Below are 18,187 nucleotides of genomic sequence, written 5' to 3'. Positions count from 1 at the left end.
CTGGTTCCCCTAAGGCCTTTTATCCCCATAATCCATAGAGGGAAACAGAGGCACTTAGAGCGGTAGCAACTGGCCCAGTGTGACAGAGTCTCCAGTGCCCACTCCCCAACCACTAGACCCCACTCTCCTTCCAGAGCTGGGGCTAGAACCCAGGAGTCCTGGCTCCCAGCCCCCCTGCTCTAAGCACTAGACCCCACTCTAGAGTGCCCTAGAGTGGACCCAGGGCTGGGCTAGGAGGGGCTGCGGGTCGGGAGTGAGGGGCACCAGCAGGGCTGGGGAGGTCGCTGGGACTAGCACCCCCCCACACACACCTGACTCTTGGTCCTGCAGGGAACAGCCAGTTGGGGGGAGGGGCAGATGATTTCCGCCCCTCCCCCAGTCAGTTAACCCCACGGAGCCTGAGTCACAGCGAGCCGCCCCAAGCGGAGGTGGGGTGGGCACTGCCACTCCGGACTCCTGGGTCCAATTCCCCATCTTCGTTCCCCCCCCCCAAGATCTGAGGGGGTTCCGGGGGCTCCCTCCTGGACACCTGGGTCCAATTCCTGCTGGGAGCCGAGAGCGATGGGGCCCCTCCCGGACTCCTGGGGCCCCTTCCCCCTCCTGGTTTCTTCCCCAGAGAAACCGGACACCTGGGTCCTCTTCCCGATCTTCCTTTCTCCACCGTAACATCTGAGGAAGTTCTGGGGGCTCACTCCCGGACGCCTGGGTCCCCTTCCCCATGCCGGTGTCTTCCCCAGCTTACCCGGACGCCTGGGTCCCCGTCCCCGTGCCGGTCTCTCCGCCCCGGCCGTGAAAGCGTTAAGGCTGAGGGATGGGGGGGGGGGGGGGAGGGAGCGGGGGGGTGGGAGGGGATCCCGGCTGCGGCGGCCAGGCACCAGGGCGGAGAAGCTACAATCTCGGTCTTCCCCGAGCTGGAGCCGCCAGGTGAGGGGGCAGGAGATCCGGGCCGGGGTGCCCATAGGGGAGCAGGGGCGGGGGTGTGGGTGTAATCCATGGGGGGATGTCTCCTTAAATAGGGGGGCTGGGGCCCCCAGACCCTATGCACCCCCAAGCGTAACCCCCCCCCCAATCTGGGCAGCCTCCCGAGGAGGCAGAGAAGGGTCCAACGGTCTCCATTGTGCAGGTGGGGAAACTGAGGCATGGGGGGGGCGGAGCTGGGAACTGAAGCCAGGTCACTGCCTCCTAACCACTGGGCCATCCTTCGTCTTAGACAGAGAGACAGACAGACGGGTGTAGGGATGGACACATAGATAGAGCGGTGCGTGTAGCGAAAATGGGGATATCTGTCTGCCTCCTAGGGCTTTAGAGAGACATGGTGGGGCATGAGGGGGGGAGCATAGGGAGGGCTGGGCTAGCAGGGGCTGCAGGTCGGGAGTGAGGGGCATCGGCAGAGCTGGGCTAGCAGGGGGCTGCGGGTCGGGAGTGAGGGGCATCGGCAGGGCTGAGGGGGGCAGGGCTGGACTAGCAGGGGGCTGTGGGTCGGGAGTGAGGGGCATCGGCAGGGCTGGGGGGGGCAGGGATGGGCTAGCAGGGGCCTGCGGGTCGGGATTGAGGGGCACTGGCAGGGCTGGGCTAGCAGGGGGCTGCGGGTTGGGAGTGAGGGGCACTGGCAGGGCTGGGCTGGCAGGGGGCTGTGGGTCGGGATTGAGGGGCACTGGCAGGGCTGGGCTAGCAGGGGCCTGCGGGTCGGGATTGAGGGGCACTGGCAGGGCTGGGCTAGCAGGGGGCTGTGGGTTGGGCGTGAGGGGCACTGGCAGGGCTGGGCTAGCAGGGGGCTGTGGGTTGGGAGTGAGGGGGACTGGCAGGGCTGGGCTAGCAGGGGGCTGTGGGTTGGGCGTGAGGGGCACTGGCAGGGCTGGGCTAGCAGGGGGCTGCGGGTCAGGAGTGAGGGGCACTGGCAGGGCTGGGCTAGCAGGGGGCTGCGGGTCAGGAGTGAGGGGCACTGGCAGAGCTGGGGGGGAGGGAGCCCAGGGCTAGGCTGGCATGTGTGGGGTTTAGGCTGCGGGTCAGGCTTGACATTAACTTTTTCCTTTCCTTCCCCAGACTGGCGAAGAACCCCTCCCCCTCACCTAATTTCCTGAAGATCCCCCCCTTCAGCACCCCCAAAATTCTCTAGGAGGGGCCCTTCCCCCTTTGCCTTCAGGACTTTCTGAGCGTAGTCCCTAAAGGGTGACATTGGCCCCCTGGATAGAGGGAGGGGAGCCAGTTAACCCTTTCACACACGGGCAGGGGAGCCAGGGAAGGGGTGAAGAGGGGGGACCCCAAAGGGGATCCCCGAGGGAGGGAAAGAGGGTCGGGGAACCCAACAGGGAGGGAAGGGCCAGTTAAGGGGTGATCCCTAGGCGGATGTGAAGGGGGGTGAGGGTGGGGTATCCCAGAGGGGGGTCGGGGGGAGCCCGTGGGCTGGGGAAGGGGGGTCTCCCCGGGACAGGATGGGCTGTCGCCGGCGCCCCCCGGCCCAGCGGGAAGATTTGTTCTACGAGACCTACTACAGCCTGAGCCAGCTGTACCCGCTGCTGCTGCTGCTGCTGCTCATCGTGCTGGGCACCTGCCTGGCCCTGCTCACCATCCACCTGGCCGGCGGGAGGGTGAGCGCCCGGGGAGGTGCTGGGGGGCTGGTGTGTGGGGAGAGCACTGGGAGAGGAGGGGCCCGGCGAGGTGCTGGGGGGCTGGTGTGTGGGGAGGGCACTGGGAGAGGAGCGGCCTGGGGAGGTGCTGGGGGGCTGGTGTGTGGGGAGGGGCTGGAGAGCTGGGGGGCTGGTGTGTGGGGAGGGCACTGGGAGAGGAGCGGCCCGGGGAGGTGCTGGGGGGCTGGTGTGTGGGGAGGGGCTGGAGAGCTGGGGGGCTGGTGTGTGGGGAGGGCACTGGGAGAGGAGCGGCCCGGCGAGGTGCTGGGGGGCTGGTGTGTGGGGAGGGGCTGGAGAGCTGGGGGGCTGGTGTGTGTGGAGGGCACTGGGAGAGGAGGGGCCCGGGGAGGTGCTGGGGGGCTGGTGTGTGGGGAGGGCACTGGGAGAGGAGCAGCCCGGGGAGGTGCTGGGGGGCTGGCATGTGGGGAGGGGCCTGGAGAGCTGGGGGGCTGGTGTGTGTGGAGGGCACTGGGAGAGGAGCGGCCCGGGGAGGTGCTGGGGGGCTGGTGTGTGTGGAGGGGCTGGAGAGCTGGGGGGGGCTGGTGTGTGTGGAGGGCACTGGGAGAGGAGTGGCCCGGGGAGGTGCTGGGGGGCTGGCATGTGGGGAGGGGCTGGAGAGCTGGGGGGCTGGTGTGTGTGGAGGGCACTGGGAGAGGAGTGGCCCGGGGAGGTGCTGGGGGGCTGGCATGTGGGGAGGGGCTGGAGAGCTGGGGGGGGCTGGTGTGTGTGGAGGGCACTGGGACAGGAGCGGCCTGGGGAGGTGCTGGGGGGCTGGCATGTGGGGAGGGGCTGGAGAGCTTGGGGGCTGGTGTGTGTGGAGGGCACTGGGAGAGGAGCGGCCCGGCGAGGTGCTGGGGGGCTGGTGTGTGTGGAGGGAACTGGGAGAGGAGCGGCCCGGGGAGGTGCTGGGGGGCTGGCATGTGGGGACGGGCCTGGAGAGCTGGGGGGCTGGTGTGTGTGGAGGGCACTGGGAGAGGAGGGGCCCAGGAGGTGCTGGGGGGCTGGCACGTGGGGGAGGGAGCAGGAAGAGGGGCACTGGGAAAGGACGGGTCACTGCCCCCTAGTGACCCATAGTGGAATCTACTGCCAGGGGTCTTATGACAGCTACCAGGCCCCATTCATGACCCCCTCCCTTTTGCTGCCCCTCTGGGATATGTTGCTCCTGCCCCCTCCGCTTTCATTCCCACTGCCCCCTCCCCACAACTCCCTCCCCTCTACCCTCTTTCCCCACTGCCCCACCATGTTCTCCCCGCTCCCCCACTCAGCCCCCTCCCACCAACCCTTTCTCCAATCTAAGCCCTGGTGGTCCCTTGGCCCCAGACTCCTCCTCCCCATCCCCCTGCTGTCCCTAACTCCCAACCCATCCCAACACTGTCCCAGCCCATGACCCGTCCCCCTGCTGTCCCCAGACCTCTGAGACATCCTCCACAATCCCCATCCCTTCCACACCTCTTCTCCCCATCCCCTGATCCCCAACCACACCTCCCGCCCCACTCCCCCATCCTCTGACCCCCAACCACACCTCCCACCCCAGTCCATCCTCTGAGCTTGTGGAGGCCGGGGGAGGCAGAGGATGAGGGGGACTCGGGGAGAGGGAGCCAGATGACCTGGTCAGGCTGGTTAAACCTGGCCAGCCCCCAGAGATCTTTAGCTGCTCCCCAAAGAGTTAAGAGATCAACACCGCCACCCAGTGGCCAAAGACTGCAGCTACACACCCTGCGGCTCGGTGCCTCAAAGGGGCGTTGCGGTGATTGGACTTTCACTCCGCCATGTTTTTGATCACCAGGAATTCTCCTCCAACCTCAGCTTCCTCATCACCTTATTTGTGGCCCTGGCTGTTTTCTCCCTCATCCTCATCCTGGTCTGCATCGAGAGCATCTTCCAGGAATGCACAAGGGTCTTCTCGGTCATCATCTGGGCTTGTCTCCTAGCCATGGGCTACATCTTTGTATTCACCAGTGGAGTGGTCAGTGCCTGGGACCAGGTGAGACCTAGGGGCGGCTATACTGTATGATGGGCACTAGGGGCAGCAGAGGATGGGGGCGGGGAAGGGGCGGCTATACTGTATGATGGGCACTAGGGGCAGCAGAGGGTGGGGGTGGGGAAGGGGCAGCTATACTGTATAATGGGCACTAGGGGCAGCAGAGGGTGGGGGCGGGGAAGGGGCGGCTATACTGTATAATGGGCACTAGGGGCAGCAGAGGGTGGGGGTAGGGAAGGGGCGGCTGTACTGTATAATGGGCACTAGGGGGCAGCAGAGGGTGGGGGCGGGGAAGGGGCGGCTGTACTGTATGATGGGCACTAGGGGGCAGCAGAGGGTGAGGGGCGTGGAAGGGGCGGCTATACTGTATAATGGGCACTGGGGTCAGCAGAGGGTGGGGAAGGGGCTGTTATATGGAAATAATGCTCCGTGCTGAGACCTGCCTGGCCTGACTCCCCTTCTAGGTCTCATTCTTCCTCTTCATCATCTTTACCGTGTACACCATGCTGCCCGTGTGCATGCGGGATGCCGTGGTCGCTGGCCTTGCCTCCTCCCTCTCCCACATCATTGTTTTGGGCGTCTACCTGTCAGCCGGGAGGGGGTCACGGGCTGAGCTGGCTGTGCAGGTGAGACCCTCCCTCCCTGCTGCCCCCCTGGGGTCCTTTGTTCCCCCACAGCAACACCTTCCCTCTCTGCCCTGCTGCCCCCTTGCCTTGATTCTTCACTGCCCCCTGCTGACCCTTAGCCCTGTTCCTACCCAGCCCGTGTCCTATTGATGTCCTGCATTTCCCAGAAACCCCCTTGTCTCCCGACCCCCTCCTTCTAGCTCCCCATAATGACCCCTTTCCCTAGCTGCGTCCAATCCCCTATCCCCCCCAATTGTCCTGTAGAGGCTGCCCCCCCACCCTCATCCCCTCATCCATTGCCTCTCCCATTCATCCACCCCCAGTTGCCCCATAGATTCCCCAATGCCATCTCCCTTTTCATGCCCCCCTCAGAGCCCCATCTCATCGTCCTCTCTACCTCCCGCCCCCCACAGCTGCTGGCCAACACGGTGATCTTCATCTGTGGCAACCTGGTGGGAGCCTATCACAAGCACCTGATGGAGGTGGCTTTGCAGGAGACCTTCCAGGAGACCTTCAAACTCATCCAGTCCCGAGTCAAGCTGGAGTCTGAGAAACGGCACCAGGTGAGGAGGGGGACACCTGGATATTTGTCCCTTTGTCTCACCTTCGCATACCCACTCTGTCCTTCCATCTATCTGATTTCCACATAATCCCTCCCTCCATCCATCCATCCACCAATATGCCAGACACAGCCCTTCCATCTCTCCCCTTCTTCATCCATCCCATCTCCAGATTCGTAGATTCATACCTTGCAAGGCCAGAAGGGACCATTGTGACCATCTTGTTTGAACTTCTGTTCAACACAGGCCAGAGACCTGCCCCAAAATAATTCCTAGAGCAGATCATATAGAAAAAACATCCCATCTCGATCTAAAAATAGTCACTGATGGAAGTCCCCCTTGCCCCTTGGTCAGTTGTTCCAGTGGTTAATTACTCTTACCTTTTAAAATCTATGCCTTATTTCCAGTCTGAATTTATCTAGCTTCAACATCCAGACATTGGATCATGTTAGACCTTTGTCTGCTAGTCTGAAGAGCCCGTTATTAAGTGTTTGTTCCCCATGTAGGTACTGATAGACTGTAACCGTGTCACCCCTAAACCTTCTCTTTGTTAAACTCAATAGATTGAGCTCCTTGAGTCTATCACTCAATGGCAGGTTTTCCAACCTTTGAATCATTCTTGTGGCTCTTCTCTGAGGCCTCTCTGACTTACCACTGTCCTTCTTGAATGGTGGGCATCAGAACCTGACACAGGATCCTAGTAACGGTTGCACCAGGGCCAAATCCCGAGGTAAAATAACCTCTCTACTCCTACTCGAGATTCCCCTGTTTATGCATTCCAGGATCGCATTAGCTCTTTTGACTATCCACCACAACCCCTAAATCCTTCTCAGAGTCATATCTGTGCATCCATACTTCCAGCTTCCATATACTGCCCTTCCTCCCCACCCCCATCCATGGACCCACCCACCCATAGCTTTCCTTCTGTCCATCCATACCCATACACATCTGTCTATCTAATCTCCATACATACCCCTCCCTCCCTTGTCCAGCCCATACACATCCCTCCTGCCGTTCCTCCCCATATCCACTCACCCACGCTCCCATCCATCCCTTCCCATTCCCATGCCCATTCATCCACCCACCCATACCTTTCTTTCTCTTTCATCCATCCATCCATCCATCCATCCATCCATCCATCCATCCATCCATATACACACCTATCTGTCCATCCAACCCCATCCCCATAAACACCCATCTGTCCATCCATCCCCATAAACATCCATCCATCCATCCCCTAAACACCCATCCGTCCATCCATCCATCCATCCATCCATCCATCCATCCATCCATCCGTCCATCCCCACCCACCCCTGATGCCTCTCACTCACTCTCTACACCCTCCCTCCCCCCCAGGAGCACCTCCTTCTCTCCATCCTGCCCGCGTACATCGCCATGGAGATGAAGGCCGAGATCATCGAGCGGCTGCGGGATGGGGGTCATCAGGAAAGTCCAAACAATTTCCACAACCTCTACGTCAAGCACCACAAGAACGTCAGGTACCGAACCCCCATCTCCACCCCACGCCGTGAGGGGGCAGCAGGGCATGGGGGGGTAGGGGGGTGAGTGTTGTGAACCCATGATCCCCTTTTATAAGCATCCTATTTGCTGAGGGCTGCCAGGGCGGTGGAGCAGGGTTAGGGGGTGTCTCCCCGACTCTCACCCCTGATGCTGTCTCCCCCCCTTCCTAACCCCCCCACAGCATCCTGTACGCCGACATCGTGGGGTTCACAAGGCTGGCCAGCGAGTGCTCCCCGAAAGAGCTGGTCCTGATGCTCAACGAGCTTTTTGGCAAGTTTGACCAGATTGCCAAGGTACGAGCCGGATCTCCCCCCCCAAAAAAAACCCCTCCAGCCTCCCAGAAGCTCCTTACATCTCTGCACCCCTCATCAGGAGGCCCCTGCCCCCAGCACCTCCCTGGGACATCTCCATCCCACTGGGGACCCCCTCCTGCATCCTGTGGGACCCCCACCCCCAGTACCTCCAGAGACACCCCCCAAACTCCACAGGGATCCACCTCTATACCGTCCCAGAGGTCAGCCCCCTTCTGTGCCATCCCTACCCCCTTTCATTCCACAGGGTGCCCTTGTACCCCCATGGGAACCCCTCCGCTCCCTCCCCCCAGGGGGAGATGAGGACCCCTGCCTTCCAGAGACCCACTGTCTCAGACTGAGACCCCTTAGGGATCCCATGCCCCCTCTAGCCCAAAGACCTCCTACTTTCTCCTGGGGGCTTCCAGGGAACCCCCTCTCCCCTGCCCGAAGCCCAGATCTCCAAGGATCGGCCAGAGGTCGCAGGAGGGAGGGATTTCATATCTCTGTCATAGACCTAACGAGACCATTGTGATCATCTAGTCTGACCTCCTGCACATCTCTGTAGTGGCTCAGAGCCCTCCCCATCTCCAGACATTGGAGATATTGCCAGTAGCTGACATGGATGAGGCCGTATGCCATCGGACGCAACCTCATCAGACCATCTGTGAGTCCGTGACACCATCCCCTCCAGAAACGTATCCAGCTCAATCTTGAAGCCAGTTAGGTTTTTTTCGCCCCCACTTCTCCCCTTGGGAGGCTGTTCCAGAATTTCACTCCTCTGATGGTGAGAAACCTTCATCTAATTTCAAGCCTAACCTTGTTGATGGACAGTTTAGATCCATTCATGCCAGCTTTGGTCCTGAATGTCAATAACACCTCTCCCTCACCTGGTGTTTATCTCTCTCTCTCATGAGCGCTGACCGAGCAGACCAGCAACTCAACACAAGCTCCCAGTGCAATGTTGGGGCAAAACAGGCGAACACGATCCTTGGACATAGATCAGCAGAGCGGTGAGCGGGGGAATGGAGGTGATTTTTACCTCACTGGGGAGAGTGCCACTGGGACACCGCATCCAGTTCTGGTGCCACCTCTTACAAAGAACATTGGGAGCTTGGAGCACGGGTAGAAAAGAGCCACAAAAATAATTTGGGGGCTGGAGAAAATGCCTGAGACTTAAAGAGCTCGTTCTGTTGAGCTTGTCAACAAGAAGACTGAGAGATGTGCAAGGACCTCCCTGGGGAGAAAATGCTGGGCACTAAAACCCTGTTTCATCTACCAGAGAAGGAACAAGAACCCATGGCTGGAAGTTAAAGATGGAGAAATAAGGTCTGAATTTCTAAGAGTGGAGGTGATTAACCAATGGAACAAACGCCCAAGGGAGGTGGTGAGGGGCTTCCCCATCTCTTAAAGGCTTCAGATCCAGGCTGGACGTCACTCTGTTTTGGCCAAACCCAAGTGACTGGGTCACTACAGGGGGAACTGAGTGAAGATCCCTGGGTATACAGGAGGTCAGACTGGGTTATCCTATGGTCGCTTCTCGCTTTGAACTCTGAATATGGGAGGAGAGGACCAGAATGGCCTTGTCACGAAGGATGGACCCTCTCTTCCCTCTCTCTCTCTAGGACAATGAGTGCATGCGCATCAAGATCTTGGGTGACTGCTACTACTGTGTCTCGGGCCTGCCAGTCTCACTCCCCAACCACGCACGCAACTGTGTCAAGATGGGTCTGGACATGTGCCGGGCTATCAAGTGAGTGCGGATGGCTGCCAAGAGAGACCCACACCTCTGGGAGTACTTGACGCAGGTGGCCCAGCCTTGGGTTGCCATGACGGGCTTCAGAGCCTGCTCTAATGGGCTGTGTCCCCCACCTCTTATCCTCCCCCAGGAAGCTACGGGATGCCACCGGTGTGGACATCAACATGCGGGTCGGGGTGCACTCGGGGAACGTGCTGTGCGGGGTCATAGGGCTCCAGAAGTGGCAGTACGATGTCTGGTCCCATGATGTGACGCTGGCTAACCACATGGAGGCTGGAGGAGTGCCAGGGTGAGAGAAGGGCGTGGGGGTGCCCCCAATGGTGCATGATTCATGGGTGTTTGTGTGTGTTGGGCCACCACCGGATGGTGCATGGAGGTACTCCATATAGTATGTGCGAGTATTTGTGTGTGTGTTTAATCCCCCGATGGTGAATGGAGGAACTGCATATCTGTGTATGTTGTGTTGTGCTGCCTCCTTATGAGGAATGGAGAAAATCCATGTAGTGTGTTGTGTTATGTTGTGCTGACACCTAATGGTTCATGGAGGAACTGCATATCCATGTGGCACTGCCCCCAAGTGGCATGTGGAGGAATTATATGCCTTTGTGCTGCTGCCCTCTCTGATGATGGAAGGACTATCCGGTGTCTCTGAGGGGGGTGCTGCCCCCTGCAGGGAAAAGAAGGAATTATGCCTGGAATTTTCAAAGCCTCTCCAGGAGAAACGGGGCATCAGCTTGGAACATCACAGCCTGCATATGTGTGTGTGGAGGGCTGCCCCCTACTGGTGCATAGAGGAATTGAACATTTATGTGGCGGACTGCCCTCTACTGGTGCACAGAGGAATTGCATGCCCTCTTTTCCACAGGAGGGTGCATATAACAGAGGCCACCCTGTCTCACTTGGGAGGGGTCTATGCTGTGGAGGAAACCTGTCGCTGGCAGCGTGACCCCTTCCTGAAGGAGAACAAAGTAAAGACGTTCCTGGTCATTGACCCCTGGGTGAGTTTATGGTGCCAACAGGACACTTAACTGGTGCTGATGCAAAGATTCAGCGCACAAAGGGTTAATGGTGGGGGTGGGGGGTGGGAAATGGGATGGGGCCTTTCTCCTCTAGGGGGCACTGGTTCCCATCCAGCCCCTAGGATGGGGACAGACTGGCTCAGGGGGGCAGGGAATGGGATAGGGGGTGAGTGTCTCTCTCTCTCTGGCTGTTCTGCTGTTCTCCATGGCACCAGGCGAGAGCGGAAAGCTGCAATACCCTGTCCCCGGTGCCTGGGGAGGGCCCGAAGATGAGGGCGTCGGTCCGTATGACCCGCTACCTGGAGTCCTGGGGGGCCGCCAAGCCCTTTGCCAACCTCAAGCACCTCGATACCATCCCAGCTGATCAGCCAGGATTCACCAGGAACAACCATTCGGTGTGTCCAGCAGGGGGAGACGTTTGACATGGCCCTGCCGAGCCCCTTCCAGACCCCAGCCCTACTCCCCGCAGCACGGCGCCCCCGTGCCGAGCCCCCCCCAAACCCCAGCCCTACTCTCTGCGGCACGGCACCCCCCAGCAAGCCCCTTGGTGCCACTCCCTGCAGCACGGCGCCCCCTGCTGAGCCTCCCCCCACACTCCCCGCAGCACGGCGCCCCCTGCCGAGCCCTTCCCCCACACTATTTAATCAACCGAGCCCCAGTTCTCAGTTCCTTCACACATCACTAGGGGGCAGCAGCACAGACTGACACATGCCGTGCTTTAAAGGGGTAGCACAGCCACCCACAAGTGGGAGCTGTCTTTCCCTGAGTCCCCCAATCGGGGCAGCACAACACCCCATAAATCAGACCCCCCCTTCCCTTTTCTCTCCACAGGATAGCTCTCTGGGGTCCCTGAACCAGGCAAAGACCATGGAGCGGTGAGGTGTATCCCCTCCCTGTCCCTTACAATGTCAGGGGGGCATGAATATCTTTGGGGGAGGCAATGAGGGATGGGATCCTTGCTTGGCCCGTAGACCCCTCCCCCTATGAATCAGCGAATCCCAAATTGTGATGCTCATTCTTCTTTCCTCGCCTTGGTGGATTTGGGGGTCTTTGTTCCAAGGGGTAGAAATGGGGGTGGCTGTGGGGGGCTTGAGGGTGTCGGGTTCAGTGGGGTTTGGAGGGTCAGTTGGGGGGTCACTTTGGGGGTCAGGCTGTGGGGAAATGATGAATTGGGGGTCAGTGTGGGGTGATTTTTGGGGGGTCAGGCTGGGGGAAGCTGGCGAATTGCAGCAATGTGGGGGAGATATTAAGGGGTTGAGGCTGGGGGCACAGTGGGGATTTTTAGGGGGTCAGTGTGGGAGGTGATTTTGGAGTAGTGGGCTGCATTTGGGGGTTCCCTGGCACTGGTCCCCTATGGTCGTATTGGGGCGCCCCCCACTACTGCCTCCTGGGGTCACTGACCCTATAACAGCGGTTCTCAATGTTCTGAGCCCCCCACATGTTATAAAAACTCCAGGGCCCAGTGGGGGAGGGGGGACTCTGGGGTGGGGCGGCTCGGGCATAGGTGTAGTTTGACTTCTGTTTGGGCGGGGGGGGGGGGTAGGGACCAGCGGGGCTCAAGCCAGCTCCACCTGGCGGGGTCTGGGAAGGGAGCGCCACCTCCACCCCCCCGACTCACCTCAGCAGGCCACCCAGCCTGTCTGGGGTGGGGTGGGGTGGGGATGCAACCAAAAATTATAACTGAAAGGTGGGGGGCTCAGCTCAAAAAGTTTGAAAATAGCTCAGGGTGTAGGGAGGGGGTAGTTAGGGGCTGTGTGGGTGGGGGGGGTAGCTCAGGGTGTAGGGAGGGGGTAGTTAGGGGCTGTGTGGGTGGGGGGGGTAGCTCAGGGTGTAGGGAGGGGGTAGTTAGGGGCTGTGTGGGTGGGGGGGTAGCTCAGGGTGTAGGGAGGGGGTAGTTAGGAGCTGTGTGGGTGGGGGGGTAGCTCAGGGTGTAGGGAGGGGGTAGTTAGGAGCTGTGTGGGTGGGGGGTAGCTCAGGGTGTAGGGAGGGGGTAGTTAGGAGCTGTGTGGGTGGGGGCTGTGTGGGTGGGGGAGGGTTGCTCAGGGTGTAGGGAGGGGGTAGTTAGGGGCTGTGTGGGTGGGGGAGGGGTAGCTCAGGGTGCAGGGAAGGGGTAGTTAGGGGCTGTGTGGGTGGGGGGGTAGCTCAGGGTGCAGGGAAGGGGTAGTTAGGAGCTGTGTGGGTGGGTGGGGGTAGCTCAGGATGTAGGGAGGGGGTAGTTAGGAGCTGTGTGGGTGGGGGGGTAGCTCAGGGTGTAGGGAGGGGGTAGTTAGGAGCTGTGTGGGTGGGGGGGTAGCTCAGGGTGTAGGGAGGGGGTAGTTAGGAGCTGTGTGGGTGGGGGGGTAGCTCAGGGTGTAGGGAGGGGGTAGTTAGGAGCTGTGTGGGTGGGAGGGTAGCTCAGGGTGTAGGGAGGGGGTAGTTAGGGGCTGTGTGGGTGGGGGGGTAGCTCAGGGTGTAGGGAGGGGGTAGTTAGGAGCTGTGTGGGTGGGGGGTAGCTCAGGGTGCAGGGAAGGGGTAGTTAGGAGCTGTGTGGGTGGGGGCTGTGTGGGTGGGGGAGGGTTGCTCAGGGTGTAGGGAGGGGGTAGTTAGGGGCTGTGTGGGTGGGGGAGGGGTAGCTCAGGGTGCAGGGAAGGGGTAGTTAGGGGCTGTGTGGGTGGGGGGGGTAGCTCAGGGTGCAGGGAAGGGGTAGTTAGGAGCTGTGTGGGTGGGGGCTGTGTGGGTGGGGGAGGGGTAGCTCAGGGTGCAGGGAAGGGGTAGTTAGGAGCTGTGTGGGTGGGGGCTGTGTGGGTGGGGGAGGGTTGCTCAGGGTGTAGGGAGGGGGTAGTTAGGGGCTGTGTGGGTGGGGGAGGGGTAGCTCAGGGTGCAGGGAAGGGGTAGTTAGGGGCTGTGTGGGTGGGTGGGGGGTAGCTCAGGATGTAGGGAGGGGGTAGTTAGGGGCTGTGTGGGTGGGGCAGGGTAGCTCAGGGTGCAGAGAAGGGGTAGTTAGGGGCTGTGTGGGTGGGGGGGGTAGCTCAGGGTGTAGGGAGGGGGTAGTTAGGTGCTGTGTGGGTGGGGGGGTAGCTCAGGGTGCAGGGAGGGGGTAGTTAGGGGCTGTGTGGGTGGGGGAGGGTAGCTCAGGGTGTAGGGAGGGGGTAGTTAGGGGCTGTGTGGGTGGGGGAGGGTAGCTCAGGGTGCAGGGAGGGGGTAGTTAGGGGCTGTGTGGGTGGGGGAGGGTAGCTCAGGGTGCAGGGAGGGGGTAGTTAGGGGCTGTGTGGGTGGGGGGGGTAGCTCAGGGTGCAGGGAGGGGGTAGTTAGGGGCTGTGTGGGTGGGGGGGGTAGCTCAGGGTGTAGGGAGGGGGTAGTTAGGGGCTGTGTGGGTGGGGGGTAGCTCAGGGTGCAGGGAGGGGGTAGTTAGGGGCTGTGTGGGTGGGGGGGGTAGCTCAGGGTGCAGGGAGGGGGTAGTTAGGGGCTGTGTGGGTCGGGGGTAGCTCAGGGTGCAGGGAGGGGGTAGTTAGGGGCTGTGTGGGTGGCGGGGTAGCTCAGGGTGTAGGGAGCGGCGAGCTAGGGTGTAACCGGGCCTTAGTGGGTCACAACTGAGGATGCCAAATTCAGGACGAACTGCTGAGAAATAGGGCAAACAGAACCCAAAACTGGTGGTTATTCGTTTATAAGATTTACCAAACCAGCCACAGAAGTAAACTCCTGGTTCACCACACTGGCTAACAAGAAAACAAACATAAAGACAGTTTCCTCAGGCATCCCAGTTCTTATATCACCACCACAACCACTAGATTCAGAGATGAGTGGTTCTTTACAACCAGTCTCATCAAATAATAGCTTCTTCTGATCCCAAACGACCAGCCACACACCCAGGTCAATATATAACTTAGATCTTACACAAAAATCACGCTGGTGCCAATCCTTTAGTACCTAAAGGTTTATTCAAAAAAAGGAAGGAAGGAAGGTTAAAGGAATCAATTACATCCAGTAATGGCAAAATTCTTGGTTCAGGCTTGTAGCCGTGATGGAATAAACTGCTGGCTTGAGTCAAGTCTCTGGAGTAGGTCCCCAGCTTGGATGGGTCATTCAGTTCTTTGTTCAGAGCTTCAGTTTGTAGCAAGTTTCAGAGTAGCAGCCGTGTTAGTCTGAATCCGCAAAAAGAACAGGAGTACTTGTGGCACCTTAGGCTGGGTCTACACTACCCCTGAATCGGCGGGTAGAAATCGACCTCTCGGGGATCGATTTATCACGTCCCATTGGGACGCGACAATTGATCCCCGAATCGACGCTCTTACTCCACCAGCGGAGGTGGGAGTAAGCGCCGTCGACAGAAAGTCGCAGAGGTCGATTTTGCCGCCGTCCCTACAGCGGGTAAGTCGGCTGCGATACGTCGAATTCAGCAACGCTATTTGCGTAGCTGAATTTGCGTATCTTAAATCGACCCCCCCCTGTAGTGTAGATGTAGCCTCAGAGACTAACAAATTTATTAGAGCATAAGCTTTCGTGGGCTACAGCCCACTTCATCGGATACATAGAATGGAACATATAGTGAGGAGATGTATATACACCTACAGAGAACATGAACAAGTGGGAGTTGTCTTACCACCTGTGAGAGGCCAATTAAGTAAGTGGAAAAAAAAACATTTGAAGTGATAATCAAGCTAGCCCAGTACAGACAGTTTGATAAGAAGTGTGAGAATACTTACAAGGGGAGATAGATTCAATGTTTGTAATGGCTCAGCCATTCCCAGTCCTTATTCAATCCGGAGTTGATTGTATCTAGTTTGCATATCAATTCCAGCTCAGCAGTCTCTCCTTGGAGTCTGTTTTTGAAGTTTTCTGTTGTAAGATAGTTTGTAGCAAGGTTCCTCCAGAGGTAAGAAGCAGGATTGAAGACAAAATGGAGAAGATGCATCTACTTTTATAGTCTTTTACCCTGGGGCCAGTGCTAGGGTTACCATCTTTTAGTTTTTAAAAAGGAGGACACTCCATGGGGACCCGGCCCCGCCCCAACCCCGCCCCTTCCCTGCCCTCAGCCCCGCCCCAACTCTGCCCCCTCCCCTGAACGCTCCGCCCCCTGCTCCTCCCCCTCCCCTGCTTCCCGCGAATCAAATGTTCGCGGGAAGCCTGAAACAGGGAGGCAGCAGGTAGGCTGGGGCGGGGTGCGGTGCGCGGCGCGGCTCCGTCTGGCCCTCTTGGCGGAGCGGCTCCCTTCGGCGGCCGGCTGGCCGGCCCAGGCCAAGAGGCTCTGGCCCCGGCGTCTCCCGCTCAGCTTGGCTCGGGCCCTGGGGCACTGGCTCCTGGCCCGACCCGCGACCCCGGCTCCCGGCCCGGCCCCGCGACCCTGGCTCCCGGCCCCGCGACCCCGGCTCCTGGCCCGGCCCCGCGACCCCGGACCCCGGACCCCAGCCCGGCACTGCGACCCCAGCTCCTGGCCCGGCACTGCGCGCCCGGCTCCTGGACCCCGGCCCGGCACCGCGCCCCCGGCTCCTGGCCCCCGGCCCGGCACCGCGCCCCCGGTTCCTGGCCCGGCACTGCGCGCCCGGCTCCTGGACCCCGGCCCGGCACCGCGCCCCTGGCTCCCGGCCCGGCTCCCGGCCCGGCCCCGTGCCCCCGGCCCCGCATCCCCAGCTCCTGCCGAGCACCGCCGGCCCCGGCCCGGCCCCACACCGCCGACCCCAGCCCCAGAGGCCCCGTCCGAGCACTGCCGAGCCCTCCCGATTTTCCCGGACATGTCCGGCTTTTGGGGATTTCCCCCCGGACGGGGATTTGAGCCACAAAAAAGCCGGACATGTCCGGGAAAAATCCGGACGTATGGTAAACCCTAGCCAGTGCTCCCTTAAGCTTAGAAGCCCTTAGGGTTCTCTCCATGGACATGTCCCCTGCAGGCCTTGCTGAGTCACAAGGTGTATCTGCCTTCTCTCAATGGCTCAATTGTACAGCTCATGGTCCTTAATGGGCCATCAAGCAGGCTAGGCAGAGCTGATGCCAAACTGTCTGGGGTGTCACCCAGAAGCATAGCACAAGTTTGAAATACAGACAGACATACAGATCTATAACTTATCGTACAAAGGTGATACAAACATATAAACAAGATGATCATATCTGGGAAATCATAACATTTTTGCAGATATCTTACATGGCATATCCAGCTGTGACTGGTGTTCCAGTGGGCGCTAGCTATGGTCACTCAATTAGGGTGAACTGCAAAGTATGGGGCAGATAATCCCCATAAAACTGGGGGATAGTCCAATACTTATAACTTCACATACCAAAATGACACACACATACAGATTGCATAATCGTAACCAGCAAATCATAACCTTTTCATAGACACCTCACGCAACAACCGTTGTACAAGATTTGCTGCAACTATAGAACAGCGGTTGCAACAATGATTTATATGGTCATATTCTAATCTGATAACGTCACACGGGTAGCTCAGGGTGCAGGCAGGGAGTAGCTAGGGGCTGTGAGTGAGCAGGGGGTAGCTCAGGGTGAAGAGAGGGGGGTAACTCAGGGTGCAGGGAGGCGGTAGCTTGGGGCTGTGTGTGGGCAAGGGGTAGCTCAGGGTGAAGAGAGGGGTATCTAGGGGCTGTGTGTGGGCAGGGGGTAGCTCAGGGTGCAGGGAGGGGGTATCTCGGGGCTGTGTGTGGGCAGGGGGGTAGCTCAGGGTGAAGAGAGGGGGTATCTAGGGGCTGTGTGTGGGCAGGGGGGTAGCTCAGGGTGAAGAGAGGGGGGTAGCTCAGGGTGCAGGGAGGGGGTATCTCGGGGCTCTGTGTGGGCAGGGGGTAGCTCAGGGTGCAGAGAGGCGGTAGCTCGGGGCTGTGTGCCGGGAGGGCTCCCCTGCGGTCCCTGTTCCCCGAGGGCTCTGCCAGCCAGGGAGCCGGGTCCCCCACCCAGGTGGCTCTTACGGGCTGTAGGAGCAAAGGGGGCTGGGAGCTGAGGAGCAGCTTCAGAGCCCAGCGGCAACGGGAGCTGAGGGAACGCGGCCGCCTGCCCCATGGCACCAGCTGCCCCGCACTGCCCAGCTCTGGCTTCCCGCCTCCCACCGGCCAGGGAGCGGGAAGAGAAGGAGGTGGACCAGGGGTGTGGAGCTGCTCTGGGACTGCCTGGCGGGGGGGGGCAACACCCCTGTGTCTCCCCAACTCTGCCCATGGGCTCAGGGCTTCTGTGGGGCTCAGGGCTCCGGAATTCAGCTCAGCTGCTCCCACCTCCATCCCCACGGCTCCTGGCTCCAGCCCTGGGGGGCTTGGGCTCTGGGGTTTAGCTGCAGGGCCCCGCGGACCCCTGTTGAGAACTGCTGCCTTATAGGGTGCTCTCTCCCATCCCCCACATCTCACCCCCCCCCCCCGTTCCATTTTCAGGGTTCGTTCCCCCAAGGGGCCGGATGAGGAGCTTGATGGGGTGGATGAGAAATTCTTCCAGGTGTTGGAACAGCTCAACTCCCAGAAGTAGGGTCCTGGGTGTGGGGGGAGGGGGGCATGGGGGGCTGGAGATAGATGGGGAGAAAAGGGTGCGGAGGGGAGAGGGAGCAGGGTCTGGGAGTAAATGCAGAAGAGGGGCTGGGGAATGGGGGTCTGGGGTATTGGGGAAGAGCATGGGGGAAGAAAGAGAGAGGGGTCCCAGGAAGCGGGTGGGATGTAAGTGAAGGTGCCATGGGGGGCAGGACACAGGGTGAGGAATCAGGGCAGGGGCAAGGCAGAGGGGAAGGGTGCAGGGGGGGGAGGCAAGAGAGGAGCAGCGAGGAAGAGGAGGGAGGCAGAGCTGGGGTTGGGCAGTGGGGCCGGGGTACGTGTGTATGGGGGGGGGGTCCCAGATCCCGTCC

General features: G+C 60.1%; 1 protein-coding gene across 2 annotated transcripts in view; it reads left to right on the top strand.

Annotated features, from left to right (window-relative positions):
• The first annotated feature begins 2,355 nt into the window (after positions 1-2,355).
• ADCY4 (adenylate cyclase 4) overlaps positions 2,356-18,187 on the top strand; it is a 29,245-nt gene continuing 13,413 nt past the window's right edge. For both annotated transcript variants that reach the window (XM_065565393.1, XM_065565392.1), the window contains exons 1-12: positions 2,356-2,588; positions 4,414-4,611; positions 5,073-5,234; positions 5,648-5,797; positions 7,151-7,293; positions 7,497-7,608; positions 9,231-9,358; positions 9,495-9,653; positions 10,230-10,362; positions 10,599-10,778; positions 11,215-11,258; positions 17,727-17,813. In XM_065565393.1, the coding sequence (XP_065421465.1) occupies positions 2,433-2,588; positions 4,414-4,611; positions 5,073-5,234; positions 5,648-5,797; positions 7,151-7,293; positions 7,497-7,608; positions 9,231-9,358; positions 9,495-9,653; positions 10,230-10,362; positions 10,599-10,778; positions 11,215-11,258; positions 17,727-17,813 (1,652 nt within the window). In that variant the 5' untranslated portion in view covers positions 2,356-2,432. The remainder of the gene's footprint in view (positions 2,589-4,413; positions 4,612-5,072; positions 5,235-5,647; positions 5,798-7,150; positions 7,294-7,496; positions 7,609-9,230; positions 9,359-9,494; positions 9,654-10,229; positions 10,363-10,598; positions 10,779-11,214; positions 11,259-17,726; positions 17,814-18,187) is intronic.

The sequence above is a fragment of the Chrysemys picta genome, chromosome 13, assembly GCF_011386835.1.
Source record: "Chrysemys picta bellii isolate R12L10 chromosome 13, ASM1138683v2, whole genome shotgun sequence".
Taxonomy (NCBI): Eukaryota; Metazoa; Chordata; order Testudines; family Emydidae; genus Chrysemys; species Chrysemys picta.
Note: the sequence above shows the minus strand (reverse complement) of the source record. Positions and strands in the feature narration are given on the sequence as shown.